This window comes from Hypanus sabinus, chromosome 8, assembly GCF_030144855.1.
Source record: "Hypanus sabinus isolate sHypSab1 chromosome 8, sHypSab1.hap1, whole genome shotgun sequence".
NCBI lineage: Eukaryota > Metazoa > Chordata > Chondrichthyes > Myliobatiformes > Dasyatidae > Hypanus > Hypanus sabinus.
The window spans coordinates 136,595,020-136,617,534 of NC_082713.1; the positions used below are offsets into that span (position 1 = coordinate 136,595,020).

Below are 22,515 nucleotides of genomic sequence, written 5' to 3' on the forward strand. Positions count from 1 at the left end.
AAAAGAGGGAAAATATAATTTCCCAGCTAATCTAGTGCTGCAAACTACTGTGATTCAGATTAAGACTGAAGAAAGAAGTCTGATCATTCCTACCTGTACAAAGGATGCTCAATCACTAGACTAACTTGAAACAAAATTATCTCCATTTATTGCAGCCCATATAGTAATTACAGAAGCTGAATGTTAAATAGTGTTCTGAATACACCAGGTTGACAATTGACGGCAACACCTCGGTAGGTGGGAGAGAGAGTGAACTGATGTTAGTTTCACTCACAGATACAGTACTTGGTTGCCTACAGTATATCAAGGGCAATGCATTTAAATTGATTGAAGGAAACAGAAATAGGGTTAAAAAGATAAAACTGATAATGCTGAAGGCCAGTCAGCATCTATGAAGAGAAAACAGAATTAACATCTCATAGCCTTTCAATAGCCTTTTTCTGTTCATGGCAGCACGTGCTCTTCAAAGGGTTTTGTTTTTTTTGGCTGCTGAAATTATGATATGGGCTTCAGTCACTTCATACCTCCTTAGCATTAATGAATTATTAAAGTATCTGGTGCCTTCACAGCTAAAATAATTTGCTTTAAAAAATGTCTCCTCAAGATGCATTTGACAACAAACAGAGACCTCAAGCTGAATAAATAACTACAAGAATTTGTTGCGACTATTTCAGTTTTGGAAGAAGCAGCAATGTATCGACTATCCCAACAAGCAGTGAACAGAAAGCAAAGGGAATTTGAGCCATTTAGTTCTGTAAGATAACCTGCACATTGGCATATCAGATTGAAGCAGCAAACACACAACCAGCAGGTATCAACCACCTTGCTCACACCTTTTAAAAGGAAATGCCATCAGCACTGTCACACCAGCTACAGCAAACAAGGGAATCCCACCACCATAAGTAACACACCAAGTTGTCTTGACATTTCATTGCGAAGCTTTATCAGCACAATCCAGAGGACTGGCACACTTGGGCATTCGTAATAACCCATTTTTAAAAATTATTGCAATAAATTTTAAATAAGTGTTGAAGCTCAATTCTCCTCAACCAGGATTGCACTGATCTCAGACCTACAGCATCTCAATCTAAGACCACTTCTATAGAGCAGAGCCCCAGAAGACACCCGAGCGAAGGGGTGAGGAACTACAAGGAAGCATTGGATTCAGCTTTACCTGGGCCTTCAAATTCCATGGGCATGTCCACGACAAATTTTTCACTGTATACTCCATACAGGCCATCTGAACATATGGCAACCACTTGAACAACATAACTGGTATCTGGTTGTAAGTTGCTAAGAATGGCTCCCTGAGAAATGAACCATTGGATTATAATTAGAGGGTCTGACAATAATACTACAGTACAATTACACACTTTCTTGTTAACTATATTGTGTGTTACATATTACCATGTCCTGATCCCCATCCGTCAGGAACTTATGTCTGGTCAGGTCATCTCCATCTAACTGCTGGTGGAACACTGCATATCGCTCCAGGAGATCACCATAAACTGCCCTTGGTCTTTCCCAGAGAACGAGCAAAGAGGTATCATTCTTTGCATCTACTTGGAGATTCTGAGGTTCCGAACTGCAAACTTTGAAGAAAGAGTCAGAGATTTACATAAAGTACATTGAACTTACTCCAGCTCAACCAAATAATTAGTGCATTACCATTGTTCTACGTCAGTATCAAGCCAGCAAATAAACAAGAGCAGAGGAAAATTCCTTTTGTTATGCTGAAGCACACACCTCAAATCATTGTGGGGTTGATTACTACTTGTGTAATAATGATTAATTTCCTTATGGAGAAAAGAGAGAATCTCAGATCACTAATTAACCATTTGCATTTACAGATTCTTCTTCGAATAGAAGGAGAAACAAAAATTTTCTCTCACTGACATATGTTTGATATTTCTCATATGTAGGAAGAAATTCTACACCGTGTCTCTGCTGAATCTCAGATCATTCCCACCGTTTCTCTTCCAACATTTATTTCCCTGTATCGTGTTCTTTCTCACATGCCCATCAATTCTTCCCAACCCCGCTTCATTTCTCCTACAGCCATCTACACCATAGCAACCAGATAACTTTCTAGCGCATCACTAGGAAGGCTGTCAGATTGGAGGCGACTCAGATGGAATTGAGGGTGGCTTCACTGTGGCAGTAGAGGAGGCCATGGACTGACATGTCACAATGAGAATGCGGATTGGAATTAAGATGGTCGGCCACCAGGAAGTTCTCACTGCTACTGATGGAGTGAAAGTGCTTGACAAAGTTGTCCCCCAAATCTACCTAGTCTTGAATCATTAGCAAACTTACAAATATTACTTTGTCCCCTTTCATCAAATTGTTTACCTTGATCAAGAATAGTTGGGCCCCAAGTAATGATCCTTTCGGCACCTTACTAGTCATAACACAACAACTGGCCACAGCACAAAAGCAGGGTGTTTTTGAGGTGGTAATTAATGTCAAAATCTATACCAATATATTTCTCCTCTTGCATTTTTCTCCTTTATCTGTTAAATTACCATAAATATTGAAAGAAACCAAGGTAAACCTTGGATTTGATGTTTTCTGTGGTTAAACAAAGTTTGCTGCCTCCGTTCACTTTCGGTTCTCTGGTACCTCAGCGAACATCAGCACTATTGGGAGTGAAAGAGATATTTTGGGAAAATACAGTTGTGGAAAAATTTTTGATTGCTTTGTGTGCAAAGTCATGTCTTCAATTTTCAGAGCTCTTTTGCTAGCTTAGGATTTCCACAATGAATTACAGCGAAATAACTACTTTTATAAGTTTAGTCTCTACTGTAAAGTGGGAAATGTGGCTGCTAATTTACAATTTCCCATGTTCAATTGAGATAAATGGCCAAACTATCCAAGGAAAAAATAGTGGGTGGGGCTCATAGAAGCCTTCAATGTCTAACATTCATCCAAGAGGGCAGAAGGAGTAGACGTAAAGGCAGTGGCTGTAGTCCACCCGAGTTTATGGTTTGGATAGGAACTAAACCCAGTGCATTGAGTTCAAAGGCTCTGTCCCTCAAGCCCTCCTGATAGTAAGGCTGGAATGGAGAAGAGACTTATTATGAATTATTTTATTTTTAAATAATTGACATTCAGATATAATTAACAAATTCTAATAAATAATTCAATTAAAATGAATAGAAATCATCAAATAGTTATACAAATTAGAATCAGCTTTATTATGCAAAAGAGGTGGTGTTCATGGGTTCATGGAGAAACATGATGACGGAGGAGAAAAGCTCTCTCGAAAAAGTTGATTGTGCATCTGTACACACCCATACCTTCTCATAATAATGAGAAGAGAGCATGTCCTGGTTGATGAGGGTCCTTGATGACCAGTTTCCTATTACCCTATACCCCTGTTGATAACAGCAATCAGAGTCGAGGCAGAATCCATGTGGCATTCCCAGTGGAAACCTAGCAAGACTGCTCCATGCTAAATGACTCCATACTGAATGCAGCAACTTCAGCTTTGAGGACAGAACACCAACATTCCCCATCAGAACAACCACCATAAGCTAGCATAGTGGAGTCAAAAGTTGTATTTGAAAGACAGCACCTCCAACAAAGCTGTAACCCACCAGAAGTCTCAATCTGTATTATATATTTATTTCTGGAATGGGACTTGAATTCATGACTATCAAACTCAGAATAAGGAGGGGGAGCTGCTGTTATGCACTCTGAAATATTTCCGAAGTTAGTTTATAATTAGTCTGGCATAATCTGGCATGCTTCTGTAAACACAGTCACAATTTGAAAAACAGTGCCAGCAACACTATGATAGTTAATTTTTTGATTATTGTTGTAATGTACCAAGTTACAATGAAAAGCAATAGATGGCATGCAAAATAAAGCACTTCACTGCACCTTAATACAGATGATAACAAACCAGTTTATCAATTTTATATATTTGAGCATTACTTCAAATATAGTTCTTGTCAAAAAAATCATCGTTTCAACACCAGATGGCGCTTCAAGGCCAGAAATGGTGCTCTTTTTTTTAAAAAAGAGTTGTAAAATTATCTTATTTTTAAGTTAAAGATATTCTGAACATCAGGCCACTTCCGACTCAGAATGAATTACAGAGTGTGTTGACAGGAAAATTCAGACAAAATGGAGCAAAACAAAGGGATTGGGTTAAAGACTGCACAGGTTGTGATTGAAATATACTACAATAGATGATGGAGGAGAAAAGGGGCGCAGATTGAGATCAGTTCTAAATAGCTTGTATTCCAACAGGGATTTAAAACAAACATCAAGATAAGTTGAAATGAACAGTAGATGGCCAAACTTAATTCATGCACAGATTCTGGAGGGAAGTTGCAGTAAATATGTAGCCCCAAAGGTCAGCTGATGTTGAAGACTCATTCGTCTGCCCTTGGTATTGGCTTCAATCAGACTAATGGCACAATTTTTGCTCGGGCAGGAGTTTAAATATTCACAAAACAGAAAAGGATGAGGTGATCGAAAAGCGTAAGTTCCTTCTTGTGTTATGTGTATCTTATATTTTACCTTTGTACTTTTCCAGACATTATACATATAAATTTCAAAATCCTCCTTCTAATGATTTCAAATTTACAATTCAAATTTCCTACGTCTGAGCAAAATGCAAGAGAAGTTGATTTGAATTCGCCCTCCAGTACACATCAATTTAATGAGGACTATTGTAACTCTTCGCTCATATGACACTCCCACACTTGCCCAGTCTGAGAATACATTCAAAGTGTGGAAAAATGTGAGGTCACAAAACTGAAAAGGCCAGCTCACTCAGAAATGGATAAAGGCAGTCTGTCAGGGTCTTATCATTAGATCCAATATGATAATGCTACAAATGACAACATAGTGTGCTTGTCCATATAGAACCCAAGACGTATTATGCAAATCTGTCTTCAGCTCTGAATCAATAGTAGCATAGGTTCTAGACTCAAACCCCAATCCAGATAGCTGAACATATGTTGACATTGCAGTGTCGTGCTTGAGTGAATCACTCTGCATGAGCACCACCTTTCAGCGAAGTTTTCAACCATGATTTCTATATGTCTGCTCAAGTTGATGTGGTAGATTCCAGGGATCTAACAAGATGGAAAAATGATAATCTCTCTATTACACTAAGACTAAAATTTTATTCCTAAAATAACATTACAAGTACAGGTTATCTTGGTATATTTGCTGTTTGCATTCAAAAGTACCTGTGCATTTCCTACAGAGCTACGATATGAAAATTGCACAGTAATTGATTAGTTGTAAAGAACAGGCACTTTACAACTACAGGGAAAAGTGCCCGTGCTTTACAACTAAAAGCAGAGTCAGTTGTGCATTTCACTACTGTGGCACCAGGCGAGCACAATTGGCCAACAAGTAAAGCCACGGCTTCACATCTCTAGAGATCCAGGTTCAATCTTAAACGCTGGTGCTGTTTGTGAAGAGTTAGCATGTTCTGCTTCATGACCTTGTGGAACTTCTTCCAACTCTGGTTTCCGCTCACATCCCAAAGGTGTGCAGGTTGGTGGGCAATTTTTCCGCTGTAAATTAGGTTAGAATCTGTGGGGAGGGAGTTGATGGGCTTATGGGGAGAATAGGTAGAGTGTTAAATCATTGGGGGAGTGGAATTGGTTTGGTGAGCCTGACTCAGTGAGTTGAATATCCTTCTTCTATATCACAGGAAATATAAAATATATTAAAGGTAGCAGCACCTAATTGCTGCTTCAAAGTTTTGTTTTACCTAGCCAATAAAGCAATCATGATCATAGTTAATGTCAAATGACCAACACTCCTGGTTGAAACAAGTTGTACTTGCATAACTGATTCATAAACTGGGTCAATCACTTCACTTCTTAATTACTTAATTGCCTGTAAAACTTGAAAAGACATCAAGATTGTGAAATATCAAGAAAAGCTCTTTCTTCATGCAATGTAAAGGATCTACCAAAAGTCTCCTCAAGGAAACACTGAGAGATTTCAAATGGGATTAATGAACTCTCCCTTTAAATTGTTTCAAAGGTACAACGGTTTGAACATACCTGGGTCAGGAATTGCTTCTGTCCCTGTGTACGAGGAAAAGACTTGCTCTGCAACTTGGTCCTGCAGCTCTCTGTAGTTGTTCTGAAGATAATCTATCAACATGACATAGCCAGCTTGTTGCACGGTCAGCACCTCACAGAATACCTCCAGCTGAACAAAGGGTCAAAAGAAAAACTCCTTCAGAGCTCTTAACATTAATGGCTTTTCACTGCTTCAAAATCGTTGAACATCAACCTGTCCTCAGCTGGCATCTGCAATCTTCAATTTCTTAGCTAAGTTGATTGGACATGAATCAAATCCGAAACTGCAGCAAATTCCCCCTCTCTTGTGCAGGGGCGCTTGCAATTAAAATACTTTATTAATGGCTTAATTCTGGATGAAAATGTTCATGTTTTATTAAGGCACCGTAAGGAGAATTTGAAATAATGTCATTGAGGATTTGTGTGATTAAATTTCCTTCTTTACATTGTAATACTGGGAGAGATGTTTTTGGTAATTTGCAAATAGAAAGATTCATGCTGAGCTCTGAATATGATGAGACTTTAATTCATTTGAGGAGCTCAGGTATTACTATAAAACTGTAAGATTAAATTAGAAAGTCATAAAAGCAGCCAAACCCAAAGATTAAACAGCAATCCCTTTGAGAAAAAAAACTGCCTTTGTTGACTGTTTAATCCACATTACTAACATGCGTTTACATGGCTCTACACCAGTACAGTTATTACTACAGTTTCACAGAAATAATTGGAAGTTTGTCGCTGGCAAATTTTAACTGTGGTTGATGAATAATTTTTAGTGCATTTGTTCATGTCTCCAAGTGTGGGTTTTCATTTCCTGATCCTATCTGGGTGCAATTAACCCAGTGCTCAGCAGTTATGTCCACCACCCACAGCTTGGCATATAGATCTATTCCCATGCCTAATTAATATAAAAAAGGTCCAAATGGCTGTACTTAGTAATGTTATATTGGCTGTAGTTGCAAAGGTAGGGAGATGTTTGAAAAACTTCTGGTCCTTCTACACACTGGCATCACTATAAAGACACATACTGTACAGTACTGGAGACCCAGAACAGTGAGAGCTGACTAAGGCAGCCATGGAAAGTATAAGCTTGTGACTGCAATGCACAATTAGCCAAAAACATGGCACAGGCTATATACAAAATTCAGGCTCCTTCCTTATTAATATGATTTGGCTGAAAAATCAGCAGTAACTCCATTTCTACCAGTTAAAGGCCAACACTATGTGCAGCCAATATTTGCTGAAGCCATGCCTGCATTTCTTAACGAGGAGTGCTTAGAGGCAGTAACTGATAGCAGATGGGATTGTGTGGGTTTTGGGATCACCTTGAAAACTGGAGAATTATTACTAGCAGGAGTGGGCGTGCTAATTTCCCAGCATGGTTCTGGATGCCTTGGTAGATAAGTTGGAGAGAAGGAGAGATGTCTTCTATTTGGAAGTAGCCAGGGAGCTCCCCAGACAGAGAGGTTGCAGTGTGAGATAGTTACAAATAAAGTGAATGCTAAAAATGTCTCAAGAACATGAAAACAGTACTGCATTTTGGCACCTCTCAGATGCTATTCCCCCTAAATCTCCAACACTTACTTTACAGGTACTCCTTCGTGAAAGATAGAACTGCTATTCAACTAGCAGAGAGCTTTATCAGATACCTCACTGTATCTTCTCACTAATTACTCCACCAAACCTCATATATATCCCCAGATACATTCCTCGCTCACCTTCAGGAGAATTGGTTTTGTGCCCTTGAGGAGAGGATGCCAATCGTCATTGCAGAGGCCTTCTCTGAGACCCTGGGCAGTGGAAGTGAAAGATGATGGAGGTAATCATTCCATTCACCTGATCTACAGGTGGTGGGTGTTGTTAACAGGCACCTCTTACAGTAGAGTTCTGTTCGAGGTCAACCTTTGCAACTTGCAACTGGGCAGTATTCCACCAGCCACTCTGCAGGGGCACATCATAGGGAATGAGTGACTGGTGACCAAGGAAAGCAATAGGGCAATCCAATGATGCTGTAATGCTTTTGCTTTAGATGTATAAATATAGTTTTGACTGATTATTTGCTTTGACCTTATATTCATCAACTGTGGTTAATTGAATACTGGGATGATCAGTAGAGAGAGAAGATAATCTTGGCACTATGAGAATTTATTCCCTTGTTCATTCATTGGTGGAACGTAAGTGTCGCTGCTGGGCCGGATTCTTGTTTTGACCATTGTTTTTGCCCTTAAATAGATGTTCCACATGGTTAATTTATTCCCGTGCTGCAGTTTCTAGGATTCAGTTAGATCAAGCGGAAAAGTTGTCCAAGGAATGGTAAATGGAATTTAATTGCAAAGTGATGCATTTGGGAAGGTAAACCAGGGCAGGGCATGTTCAATGAATGAAAGTGCCTTGGCAAGTATTGTAGAATAGAGAGAACTAGGGGCACAAAGTACATAGTTCCCTGAAAATAGCAACGCAAGTAGACAGGTGGTGAAGAAGACGTATGATATGCTGACCTTCAAAGGATGCGACACTAAATACAGGATTTGGGATATTATGTAACAGCTGTACAGGCATTGATGAAACCACACTTGTGTGTAATTCTAGTCATGATACCATAGGAAGGACATGATTAGGCTAGACAGGGTGTAGAAAGGTTTCCCAATAATGTGGCTTCGACTGGAGAGTTTGAGCTATGAGAGATTGGATGGGCTGGGATTGCTTTCCCAGGAGCAAAGGAAACTAAGGAGTTGAGGGTGAAGGATAATCCTAAGAGCTTCTACAGGTATGTTAAGAGCTAAAGGATAGTAAGGGATAAAATTGGTCCTCTTGAAGATCAGAGTGATTGGCTATGTATGGAACCAAAAGAAATGGGAGAGGTATTAAATGGGTTTTTTGCATCTGTATTTACTAAAGAAACTGGAATGGAGTCTACGGAAACAAGGCAAACAAGTAGGGAGGTCATGGAACTTATACAGATTGAAGAGGAGGAGGTGTTTGCTGTTTTGAGGCAAATCAGAGTAGATAAATCCCCAGGACCTGCCAGGGTATTCCCTCGGACCTTGAAGGAGACTAGTGTTGAAATTGCAAGGGCCCTGGCAGAAATATTTAAAATGTTGATATCCATGGGTCAGGTGCTGGAGGATAGCTCATGTAGTTCCGTTGTTTAAAAAAGGATCAAAAAGTAAGCCGGGAAATTATAGGCCGGTAAGTTTGACATTGGTAGTAGGTAAATTATTGGAAGGAATACTAAGAGATAGGATCTACAAGTATTTGGATAGACAGGGACTTATTAGAACCAGTCAGCATGGCATTGTGCATGGTAGGTCATGTTTAATCAATCTATTAGAGTTTTTTGAGGAAGTTATCAGGGAAGTGGATGAAGGGAAGGCAGTGGATGTTGCATCATGGACTTCAGTAAGGCCTTTGACAAGGTCCCACATGGAAGGTTAGTTAGGAAGATTCAGTCACTAGGTATATATGAAGAGGTAGTAAATTGGATTAGACATTGGCTCAATGGGAGAAGCCAGAGAGTGGTAGTGGAGGATTGCTACTCTGAGTGGAGGCCTGTGACTAGTGGTGTGCCACAGGGATCAGTGCTGGGTCCATTGTTATTTGTCATCTATATCAATGATCTGGATCATAATGTTGCAAATTGGATTAGCAAATTTGCTGATGATACAAAGATTGGAGGTGTAGTGGACAGTGAGGAAGGTTTTCAAAGCTTGCAGAGGGATTTGGATCAGTTGGAGGAATGAGCAGAAAAACGGCAGATGGAGTTTAATGCGGACAAATGTGAGGTATTGCACTTCGGAAGGTCAAACAAAGGTAGAACATACAAGGTAGATGGTAGGACACTGAGGAGTGCAGTAGAACAGAGGGATCTGGGAGTACAGATACACAATTTCCTAAAAGTGGCATCACAAGTAGATAGGGTTGTAAAGAGAGCTTTTGGTACATTGGCCTTTATAAATCAAAGTATTGAGTATATGAATTGGAATGTAATGGTGAGGTTGTATAAGACATTGGTGAGACCGAATTTGGAGTATTGTGTGCAGTTTTGGTCACCTAATTACAGGAAGGATATTAATAAGATTGAAAGCTTGCAGAGAAGGTTTACAAGGATGTTGCTGGGACTTGAGAAACTGAGTTACAGAGAAAGGTTGAATAGGTTAGGACTTTATTCCCTGGAGCATAGAAGAATGAGGGGAGATTTGATAGAGGCATATAAAATTATGATATAGATAGAGTGAATGCACACAGGCTTTTTCCACTGAGGCTAGGGGAGAAAATAACTAGAGGATACTAGGGTTAAGGGTGAAGGGGGAAAAGTTTAAAGGAACATTAGTGGGGGCTTCTTCACACAGAGAGTGGTGGGAGTATGGAATGAGCTGCCAGATGAAGTGGCAAATGTGGGCTCACTTTTGACATTTAAGAAAAACTTGGACGGGTATATGGATGAGAGGGGTTTAGAGGGATAGGGTCCAGGTGCAGGTCAGTGGGACTAGGCACAGCCAAGAAGGGCCAAAAGGCCTGTTTCTGTGCTGTAATGTTCTATGGTTCTAATTATTAAGTCATGAGGGAATGGATAAGGTGGATTTATCACAGCCTTTTTCCCCAGAATAGAGAAGTCATAAAATAGAGGGCATAATTTTAAGGTGAGAAGGGAATGATTTAAAGGGACCCGAGAGGCAAGATTTTCCACACAGAACATGGTGGTTTTATGGAATGAGGTGGATACAATTGCAATGTTAGGAAGACATTTCAGCAAGTACATGCACAAGAAAGGTTTAAAGGGATACGGGTTAATTTAAGGCAAGTACAACTAGCTCAGGAAGACATTTTACTAGATGTGGATGAGTTGGCTGAAGGATCTGTTTCTGGGCTATGACTATACTCGTGACTCAGTGCCAACACCAGAATGGAGTTGGAACTCCAGCCGAGAATGTCTGTGATTTAGTAGAATGTAAAATTTGACAGCACTGGTGATGCTGGCAGGTTTTGGTGTTTCTAGATATCTCTTGCACTTAACATTGAGAAGAGCAGAATTTGGAGATTTGGTAGATGATATCAAATAAGCTTTGACAAGTTATAGGAGTGCTCAACTCTCCCAAAGCTGCAGCGGAGGGTTGGTAATCAATGTTCAAGTGCTAAATTTGTCTGGAATGAAGTCACTTCTTCAGTGCTGTAGAAGCTGGACTCATCCAGGCAAGTGCAACTACTCCATTATGTGCTCTTTATGCGATTTGTAGATGATGGAAAGGCTGTGAGTATTAGGAAGTGAATCACTCACCACAGGATATCCAAGTGTCTACCTATTTTTCTGGTATCCCTTTAAACCACCAACACCACCACTTTGAAGTTCCGGTTCAATTAAAAATGAAACCAAAAGCCAATAAGCTCTCATGTGAAACTCAAAGAGCATCCAATGAATGTGCATAGCCAACTTTGCTTCTCGTCAATCAGTAACAAACTTGCAACTTTCTGAGGGTGAATTTGGGAATGGCAATATCAGGTTGTAGTTGCACAATGTCAGAACCTCATAATTTGCTGTACAAGTGATGCAGATGGTGGACTTTGCAAGCTGAACCAAACTTATGTTATGTAACTCATGCAAGAAAATGGAAACAAGTCAAACCATAGCACCTAAGCAGTTGCCAATGGTTATCTTATGAGAGAATGATAAGGTCTTTGAATTCAAATGAAAATCCAAGGACATCAGCAGCTGCTGAGATACCCAAACCAACCCATCTGCCACCAACAATCATTCCAAGGTCAAAGTCACTTTGATCACATTTCTTCCCAATTTTGATGTTCGGACTGAACACCAACTAAACCGCTTGTCATGCTTTTATGGATTGAGTTGCTGCCACATGATTAGGTGCTTAAATACTTGCATTAACGAGCAGGCGTACAGGTGTATCTAATAAAGTGGCCACTGAGTGTATCGCAGGAATACAAAGGATGTTTTTCTGATTTCATTAAGTACAATAGATTATGTGCAACCTCTAACTTTACTAAGTAAAGATAAAGAAAGGTCATCAGTATTGCTGTATTCTTAAGGGGGTTCAGGAGTTTTGGCTTGTCAGTGAACACTCCAACAGATGTAAGGTTGAAATGATTGGGTGATTGCACCAGTGGCTGGTACAGCAATGCTGCAGAGAGAGTAGTGTATTCTGCCCAAAGCATCACGGGCATATCCCTTCCCAGCACTGCTATTATCTATGGGAACTGCTGCCTCTAAAAGGCAACATCTATCATCAGAGATGGCTACCATCTGAGCCACCATTCGGCAGGTTTCAGAAGCCTTAATTCCCATACCAGCAGGTTCAGTTACTTCCCTTCAACCATTTGGTTCCTGAACCAACCAGCACAACCCTAATCACTACAGTTTAGCAACACTATGACCACTTTGATCACATTGAACTGAAATGTACTTTCTTTTTCTTATTCTAATTATCTTTTTCTTGTAAAATCTGTATATAATTTATGCTTAATTTAAGTTTTACGTGCGAATATTGCTTATATTACCCCAGTGCCTATATTGCAGCTGCAATTAAGTTTGTCACTGTACCCGAGCATACAAATAATTGTGCACATGACAATAAACTCAACCTTGATTTACTATGAGGTGCCTTGCTGAGATATTTATAAAAATAAAATATAAACGATAATTAAATTTTACCTGATTTTCTGAAATCAAGACTGTCTCTTTAAAGACAATCCATTGCACTGTTTCTGTACAGGGAGGTATCGTAAGGGAGCCATTGTAAGTATAATATTTGCCTGTTGACTTTGGGAGAAGATTCAAAAAAATGAATGGCTCCACTGTAGCCTGTTTACCTGAGAAAAAGGGAAAAAAAAACCTTGGAAGTCAATCCATGAAGAAGAAAATAATCACAAATGAATATTAACACTGACACAGTATGCAAACAGAAGATTCTCAGACACTGAAACATACTTGCCAAAAGATTAAAGGGTTGATTTTGACTATACATTTGAGTAAAGCTTGGAAAAAGCTGAAGTAATTAGTTGGTAGCCTTTTCCCATTTTTTCTTTCAATGGACTTCAATGGGAATTTAAACATTTCTTGAGATATGAAATGGGCTGTTAACTCTCACATATATTTCAATGAGTAAGGGAAATCTGTTTCTGAAAATCACATTTGCTTCTTCTACAGTCTCACTCAGCAGATTTAAGATTAAATTACACAGAAACAGGGACCAAACACTCAAATTGCTGAACTGTTGCAATAAGAAAAAGCCTGGATTAATGGTTGTTTCTATAACTGCAGAACAAAGTCATTCAGCCTCATCACATTTATTATCCCATGTCCTATCTTATAGGACATTGGGTTAGAAATTCTAAACAATGCAAAGTTTGTACACACTATGTAAAAGATACTTCAAATTATATAAGAAAGTTGCAAAGGTGATAATATTCTTGATTTTCTTTCATATTGCATGCACATAACATGTTAACAGATGGAGCTGGCTGAGTATGTGCTGTAATATTCAAAAGCCTAACAGGGAAGGAGGGAAGGATGTGCATCGGTGTGTCTGACATAGGCTCCCATTCTATCAAGTCATAATACAAACCTACCTCACCAGCAAAATAAATTTCATTGCATACAAGTTTGTGAGACTGCATCTTACTTACTTACTGCCCATTACAGCACTAGTGTTTAGGGTGGTAGTGAAGGTCCTCCATCTCTGTCTGTCCTTGGTCATCTTCTCTATTGTGCCCCAGGAGTGGTTCTGACTACTCATTTCTGCCTGTACAGCATGATACAAGTTGTCTTTGGAATCCAACATTTCCTCCTCCCTTCAGAGATCCAGTGAAGTGCTGTCTTAATGATGAAGTTGACCTCTCTTTTCATCATGTGCCCAATTCATCTCCAACATTTCCTTATGATATTTGTGGCCCTATCCCCTTGATAAGACTGAAAGAGTAGGGTGTGCTTAGAGATTTTTCTTGGGCAGAAAATACAGAGGATCTTCCAAGCACTTGTGGTGTGGAAAAATTAGAGTTTGGCAAGGTCACTCTCTGTCATGTGCCAGCATTCTGACCTGTACAGGGACTAAACGCAGCTCTGGTATGGCTTCTCCTTGGTGTGGACGCTGTACTTCGTTGATCCCCATTGATCATTGATCCGAAGATGTTTCTAGATTTGCTGAGTCTGCACTAGATGTGGTCCGTGGGCCACCGTCCCACCATCCTGCCAAACGATGCTACCTAGGTGGTGAATCTGCCAGTGCTGAGTAAGTTGATGCTAGCTGCTTTGATGGGAAGATGCGACTCTACATTGAAGGTCATGGTGAGACCACATCTACTGCACGTAAACATGTGTGATCTTATCCATTGCAATCAAGTGTGTGAGAGCTTGTCTAATGACTATAATGCCTTGGCTTCCATCGCATTATAACTTTGTAGGGACCAGCCCTCAAAATGAACTATCATCGACACTAATGCACAACATCCATTTAATGCACTTTTCAGAAGTGAAGTAAATTCTGGCCTGCAGTTCTGTAACTTTTGGGAAAATGCAATGATGCAATTGAATGGATTAAAGTATCTTTCAAGAGAATATAGTTTGTTTTGTTAATTTTGAAATTGACACAGATTAAAGAGCCTGGTGTTTGCACCTTTCTCAGAATTCTGTGAGACTCCTGCCTCAGGTATGCACGTGAGCTGACTCACCGCAATGGTTGGAAACTGTATGCATTGCCGACACTTTGAGCAATAGGGAGCAGTGAGGTCCAAGAGACAAAACAATAAAGAGACACTAGAACTCTGAAAAATAGATTTGCTTCTCAAATCTTTGTTTCACTGATCAACCACCACCCCCCCCCCCCCCCGCCTTGATGTGGCTGAGATGGCTACAACTGAACTATGGTCTACCTGCTTTCAAGTCCCTCTGTTTGAGAACCTAAGGTACAGAGGGGCAACATGATCCACCTATAATGTGCCTACCTACTTCACAGGAAATGCTTGCTACTTACCCCATCAAATCAGGGAGAGTCATGGCTGGAAGTAATTGTCAGGATATCGGTCACCTGGTAGTGGATGTATTCTAGTGAACTTGTGCTCCAGATCATTAAATTTATTAATGTTAATCCAACTGTCAATTACTTCCAGTAAGTTTTTACTCTGGAACATTGAACATTCTTTCCATTATGTAGAAGAAATATCACCTTAAAGCCATTTAATTATTTCTTGCACCAACAATAAAATAAACATCACTTTCCATAAACCCTTTACATAAGCCCTTTTTACTTCTTACAGCCAGCTTATGCTGATCTATTTCACTCTGTCATTATGTGCAGAATCAGAATCAGGTGTATTACCACTGGCATATGATGGGAAATTTGTCCTTGTGCCGCAGCAGCAAGACATAAAAAGTTTATGAAGTATAATTTTCATGTCACAAAACTTACCGTATCTGCTTACCATATCCACTCCGCGTATGATGCTGTCATAATCCATATTGTCCTCTGGGCCGATCTGTAAAATATGAAGAAGTTTTAACCATGTGCTCTGTGCACCTTACTTTGTTAGCCAGGATGCACCTTGGTGGTGAAGAACAGACATGAAGGATGTTAAAGGGGCTCCATCTTTTTTGGCATGTTCTTCACTTTGACTTTGATGTGCTTACAAACCTACCTAGCTTCACCTATCACCTTCTAACTTCTACTAATTCCCCTCCCCCACCTGCTTATTCTGGCTTCTTCACTCCCCCTTTCCAGTCCTGATGAAGGGTCTCAGCCCAATATCCCTTTCCACAGATGTTGCCCAATCTGTTGAATTCCTCCAGCATTTTGTATACGTTACTCTGGATTTCCAGCATCTGCGGAATCTTTTGTGTTTTCAAGCATGTGATAAAATACATATAAAATCATTTCACTTTGGTGAACTGTAAGAAAAGAGGGTACTGGTTCTGCTCCCCACAAAAATTTTATTGCTGGGTGATTGCCTGAGGATGAACCAGGCATTTTAATTTATGACATGATGTAAGCTTTCTCCAACAAGAGTAAAGATTTAGAGAGAACCCACTCAAAGTGTATATATGCAAATGCCTCCAAGCTCCAATGGTTCATCATGCAAATAGTTCACTCAAATTTACAATTTCCTTATGTGAACTTTATGCAACGGTAGATAGTGGGAATCTGAAACAACTGAATAGTGTTCTATCAAAGCATTTTAACAAATAGGAACACAGGAGGGTGAATGAAATTGGCACTCAAATCCAGGTATTGTTTCCCACTACACAAAATCCCTCAGAGAGTACAAATTTGTAAAGTTATGCACAAATGTTTTATATTTATTCATTTATTTCATTATTCCTGGAAAAGCTTTTCTTTGCATTAGATTTTAAAGTATACTAGAACCAGAATTCACACGGATGGGTTTCATTTTCAGGCCTCTGATGAGTTCTCAGTAGCTGCTATCTGCCGAAACATGAGTACATAATCTTGAGAAGCAAAAGGTTCTGCAGATGCAGGAAACCTGGAGCAAAACACATGTTTCTGTTAATACGGAAGCCTGTTTGACTTAAATCTCTTTTCTCACTTTCTTAGGATATGGACATCACTGGCAAGCTCAGCAATGTCTGCCTGTCTGAGAAGATAGAGGACTGAGTGGCTTGATAGGCCTTTTCGGAGGGCACTTAAGTGCAACCATACATTGGGTTGGAGTCAACTTATCACCCAGATGAATGAGAGCAGCAGGTTTAATCTCCTGTGGGGCACTGGTAAATCAGGTGCATTTTTACAACAATGCAGTGTTTTGTGGTTATCATTAGCAAGATTAAGTATTCCTTTTCAAAATCTGATTATTATCAAAGTTAAATTTTCCAGCTGCATGATGAGATTTGAACTGAGATCTCCAAATTGTTAATTCAACACCCTGGATTACTGATCTGGTAACCTTAAGAAAAGTTCTATGACTATGGTGGGACATGCTATGTGTGCTCAATAAAGTTGGGAACAATGGAGATGACATAAATTTTTACTGAGAAGGGGAGCCTGATTTGTCACCCTGTAAGACTTCACCTCCCACAGCAGTGTTTTTCTTGTATGTAGTAAAGAACAATTACACTGACTGCATTAATATGTTTTATGTTAACTGTCTTCAGGACAGATGACATTGGGCAACAAAGCTCAACAGGTGGCTGTCTGCTGACCTAAATTCTGCATTGCTGTCTCGATCGGCTCACTCACAGATGGGTAGCCCTTTGTTTAAGTGCATGTGATAGCCTCTGAGTAATTTGGCCCAATCTATCTCTGATGCAGCCTGACCTCTTGACATTTCACCACAGATTCTTTCCCCCCCCCCCCCCTTCCCATGAAAGTATAGGAATCCTATTTGGAAAACGTATCTGAAATTCCATGCATGCATTAAAACAGAAATGGCAGAATAATTGGTGAGAAAGCTCCCAACCAAATTAGTAATATCAGAAAAGAAACATACAAAGCTTTGGAATAGCTTCAAAGCATAACTAATAACCCTATCCTTTGTGCAATATTTAAATACACTTATGTGAGCAACAACATTTATATTTTGGTGTCTAATTTTAATTAAGTGCAGTACATACTTGTGGGTCTTACTGAAGCTGGTGTCACCCTTTCAGCAGATGGTGTAAATCTAGTGAAAAGCATCTGATTAATAGGTCAAAACATGCATTACCAGTTATTCATGGCGCTTAACAGCACAAAACCAGTCTCTTTGGCTGCCCAGGCCCAAGTTGACCATTGCATGCATCTACTCATTTTTGAGTGGGTGGCGTGTAGTCTTTTATGTTTTGTCAATTCAAATGCCTGACTAGCTGTAAAATTCTCCATCCTTGGAACAAAACTGAGAAGGGGCAAATGTATATGCCCTGTCTTTGCAGAAATAAATGCAGATTGGCATCCCGAGGCTATTGGTTTTGCATTCTGACTTTTTAAAGCAGCGATCACATTTCAACTTCTCGAGATGAAATAATCTCATATTCTGGCACAGGAATTTTAAATTGAGAATTAAGGTCACACAGCAAGGTGAAAGGTTTAGAACAGGAGAGAGCAACAACAGATGAATGATGACTAGTCCACTCCAAGCTTGGCCTTCAGATACTCATATATTGTAAACATAGAGAAATCGAGGGGAAGCATGAAATGAGTGGGTGGGTTAGACCCTGCTTCACCCCAACATATAGAATTTCACAAAATGCAACTATAAACATTTTATCTGGTATAAAAGTAACAACCTGGGCTTATGGAAAAAAAATCTTTTGGTCAAGATATATTTTATGCATATCTAAAGAGTATACAGTGCTGACCACAGTAGACACATGCTCACAATTCACATAAACAACGTTAATTCCCCATAGTCAAAGGCCTGCATATTTGTTAAGTTCACCCTGGGGTATTTGCATTTTTATTCCTAATTAAAGATAGCCATGTTCTGAGATGTAGGGATGATATGAAAAAAACTGGAACACTAATCTTACAGCACTGAACACATGGTTTAAAGCACTCTGATGAAAGCATCAGTGGTCTTACATTAGAGCTTTACCTCAAATAAAACAGAGAGAGCTTTCAGGCGCCCTTGTCCCTGCACTGCATCATCAAAACTTTCAAAAAGTTTTGGTTCAAAGCAGAAGATTTGCATCTGGAAACACATTTAAAGAAACATTTCAATCTGTTATGCAAAGAACAAGCATCATATAACTACTTCATTTCAGAATTTATGAACATTTTTATGCATTAATGATCTTTATTAAGTATAAACATGTTTCCTTCCTATAACAGCAAATTCGAATAAACTTCACCAACAAGTTTGTCAAATATTCATGGGAAGAAAATGGAATTGGAATTATGCCAATTATCTAAAGTTCTGAATGAGAACTTAAGCAGGTCAGAACATGAATTGGAAGTTTCCTTTTCTGATTGCTCTAAAGTTATAAATTGATATGAATTTGGACAATTTGAACCAAAATCCCAAGGAGCACTACTCCAAATTCAACATGAAACTGGCTACGTAATAGATATGTCTGGTAAATGGATATCATAATGATATATTAGAAAGTTGTAAATGAGTAAATAGTCCCAGAAAATGAAAAAAAAACAACTAACTCATTTAACTTACGAGGGGTGATTGATAAGTTTGTGGCCTAGCGTAGAAGGAGTCAATTTTAGAAAACTTAGCACATTTATTTTTCAACATAGTCCCCTTCTACGTTTACACACTTAGTCAAGCAGTCGTGGAGCATATGTATCTTGGACCTCCAGAAAGTGTCCACAGCAGGGGTGATTAACAAGTTCATGGCCTAAGGTAGAAGGAGATGAGTTACACAGCTCTCATTACACCTACTGTACATATACTTCATTGTTTTCTGTATTTCAGGTGTTTTGTCCAATGAAATAAGAACAGAAACTCTTGGAAATAATTAACAAGTTACACATCAATGGAGAAAACAAAACAATATTCAAGCTTACAGGTCAGCTTGACAGGTCATCTACCAATGTTGCGTGATTATCTAAGTGTTTCCAGCATTTTATTTCTGGCTACTGGCATATGTTGAGTTTTTGCTTTAAGCTTAACAAAACCTGTCTTCTTTGCTGTATTAATTCCACAGAAAGAGAGATGTCATCTGGCAGTACTTCAGCCTGAAGCAACCAGCAGATATTGGTTTTGAGGCTGTATTTCATTTTCCCATTCACATGTACAGACTTGAATTTTCAAGTCATAGATCCAGCATGGAAATTGGCCCATTAAGTATGCACCAGCCATTAGCTATTCCCCTTATACAAATCCTACATTAATGTTTGTTTATTTTTGTTTATTTTCCACACACTCTTACTCTCCCCTTCCTCTTCCAATTCTACCACTCACCTACACTCTAAGTGAAATTTACAGTAGCCAACTAATCTAGCAACCAGCATGCCTTTAGGATGTGGGAGAAAACTAGAGCACTTGGAAGAAATCCATAAAGTCCTTGTTGCAAACTCCACACCGTCAGCACCCGAGGTCAGGGTTAGATCCATAAAGGAGAGAATTTGCAAGGCTATAGGAGAGAGAGAGTGGGATAATGGATTCAGCCTCAAAGGGATAGTATGGACTCAGCAGGCAAAATGGCCTCCCTCTGTGCTGCACTCATTCTGTGATTTGTACTGAATGAAGGTTTGCTTATTGTTGTTTTCATTTGGCTGCCTTATTTTAATTTTCCAGTTGATTTAAGTGAGTTGTCCCTTATAAATCTTCACATGAAGAATACTCGTCAAACCACAACACACTTAAATAAGCAGTGAACTGAGGGAGAAATTAACAGAAGGACAATGATTAATAGAACAAAGAAAATGCTTGTGACAATCAAGTGGCTCAAATAATACATTATCTGTTGCTTATCAGATTTTGGAGTTTATGGAGCAGGTGAGTGAATGGAGAAATCAAGAAACAGACCTGCTTCTGAACAATGAATAGAAAAGAAGTCTCGCCCCACAAAAATGACCTCAATATTAATGAGACAGATCTGTACTCCAAAACTTCAGGCTTACATAAAGACTACTCATGATGTTACTGGTTGACTATACAGAGTATTTAAGGTCAAGGAATGAAATATGTGGCTGGAGATCGGGTGTAAGACAGAAACCTTAAGGCTTGTAGGAGACTTGGAGCAGCTCCTGAGCAGGTGTAGCCTCCACAGCAGGATTTTCAGCTGGGGTTCCCTAAAACCCTGTGGTGCCATGGGAGGTTGCTATGGGTTCTGTGAGGAATCATGACTGAAAAAAAACATAATTTTTTGAACTTGGCGCAACATGCTATGCTCGTGCTCGCAGCGGTGGGCAGTGCCCGAGCAGCTTCATTAGCAATCTCAACCCAGATTGGCAATGCACAGTAGGACCGTGTTTATTTGGTTGAGTCCATTCTCAGTTTCTGACATGGGATAGGGGAGGCCATTGATAACTGATGAGCGCAGTATTGCAAGGAGGCTGATAATTGGTGAGCACTGTATCACACCGGGAGGGGAGGATAGTAGACCAATGAGGAGCATGAAGTGAGATTTCTGAGTGTTGAATTGACTCACCCATCTTGGGCTGTGGTATCAGCCTCTCCCTCCTGAATTGCCTCCCCAACATCCCCTGATGCGCTACTGACTGACTTATAGGAGCGAACAAACTCTACTGGTGTAGTAGAAGATGGGAGGGAAATTTTCATTCTAAAGATGGTCCAGTGTGGTGATTTTTGAAGAGGAGGTATGAGATGGAAGAGAAGGATTCTAGGCGTAGACCTACAGACAATTCTGATAGGGTTAATGATGAAGAATTATGATCTTCTGAGTCATTTCACTGCACTAGTGCAACAATAAACACAAAAAGTCCATCTTTACAATGAAAGTTACTGATCAATGGGCTTTACATGCACTGGCGATTCAAGTAAAAAGGTACAGCAAGCAAGTTTTTTAATAACAGAACTATTGCCCAGAAAAGGAAAGTCACACAGTTGGTAAGAACTTAATAATACCAGCATGTAAAATTATAATGGGCAAAATTCTAAGACAAGATGCAGTATGAGAAATTGAAAAGGTTTCACCAAGGGTGTATCTATGGGAAATAGTGCCTATGGCAAGCACTGAAATTGCACCCCTGTCCAAATACCTGACACCCATCTTTTAGATAACTTTACCATAATATCAGCTCAAAAATACAAATCAAGTTCGTTAATCTATTAATTAATAAATTATGGCACTACATGAAAGTAATAACTGCACCTTCCTTGCTTTCACTGATGCAAATTGGTCTATGATGTGATCAAAGTCAGCTTTTTCAGTTTCTTCTCTTTCTACACTCAGCAGAGCAAGATCACAGAGTCTGCCTTGACCCATGGATGCTCTCAAATATGGAAGTATTAGTTTTAACTTGCTGAATGATCTCTCACAGCTGGCAATGGAAACTGTGATGGTTAGCATTATTTGAATAGCAATGCGAAGATTGGGGAAGATGGTCTAATCTTCATACTGAACAATAAATTCAAGAAGCTCTTCAATTCTTGATATTTTCATGTTGACCTGCCTTGATAGCAACATTCTGCAATCCAAAATTTCTTCATATAGCTGCTGTCCATGAACTGTACAATTCACCCAAATTTTTGCACTTCTTCTTTAGTTCGTTACTGCTGGCGCCATAACACAGTCGCTCGACATCGAGAAGGAACCCAAACTTGGCATCAGTGTCGTGCAAACAAGCGAACCTTTCATCCATTTCTCTATGAAGATGGTCGAGTGTTCCCTTCATAACTCTTTCCATTTCCTCCTTAGCTATTAATCCAGCATTTCTCAAGTTCTCATCAGCCATTCATTTCTTTCGTCTCTGACATCTTTCAACTTCAATATTCCATTCTTGACAGAGACCGACTCCTTCTTCGAGTGACTCACTGACCAACACTTTGTGGAAGTTCATGCTAGGATCCTGCTTTTGAATACGGTCAATGTGAATGA

The 22,515-nt window shown here is 39.5% G+C and overlaps 1 protein-coding gene across 4 annotated transcripts in view; it reads right to left on the minus strand.

Annotated features, from left to right (window-relative positions):
• ptprz1a (protein tyrosine phosphatase receptor type Z1a) overlaps positions 1 to 22,515 on the minus strand; it is a 258,925-nt gene that overhangs the window by 105,526 nt on the left and 130,884 nt on the right. For all 4 annotated transcript variants that reach the window (XM_059977946.1, XM_059977944.1, XM_059977945.1 and 1 more), the window contains exons 5-10: positions 18,594 to 18,689; positions 15,479 to 15,545; positions 12,727 to 12,884; positions 6,039 to 6,189; positions 1,408 to 1,592; positions 1,175 to 1,307 (exon numbers count right to left, since the gene is read on the minus strand). In XM_059977946.1, the coding sequence (XP_059833929.1) occupies positions 1,175 to 1,307; positions 1,408 to 1,592; positions 6,039 to 6,189; positions 12,727 to 12,884; positions 15,479 to 15,545; positions 18,594 to 18,689 (790 nt within the window). The remainder of the gene's footprint in view (positions 1 to 1,174; positions 1,308 to 1,407; positions 1,593 to 6,038; positions 6,190 to 12,726; positions 12,885 to 15,478; positions 15,546 to 18,593; positions 18,690 to 22,515) is intronic.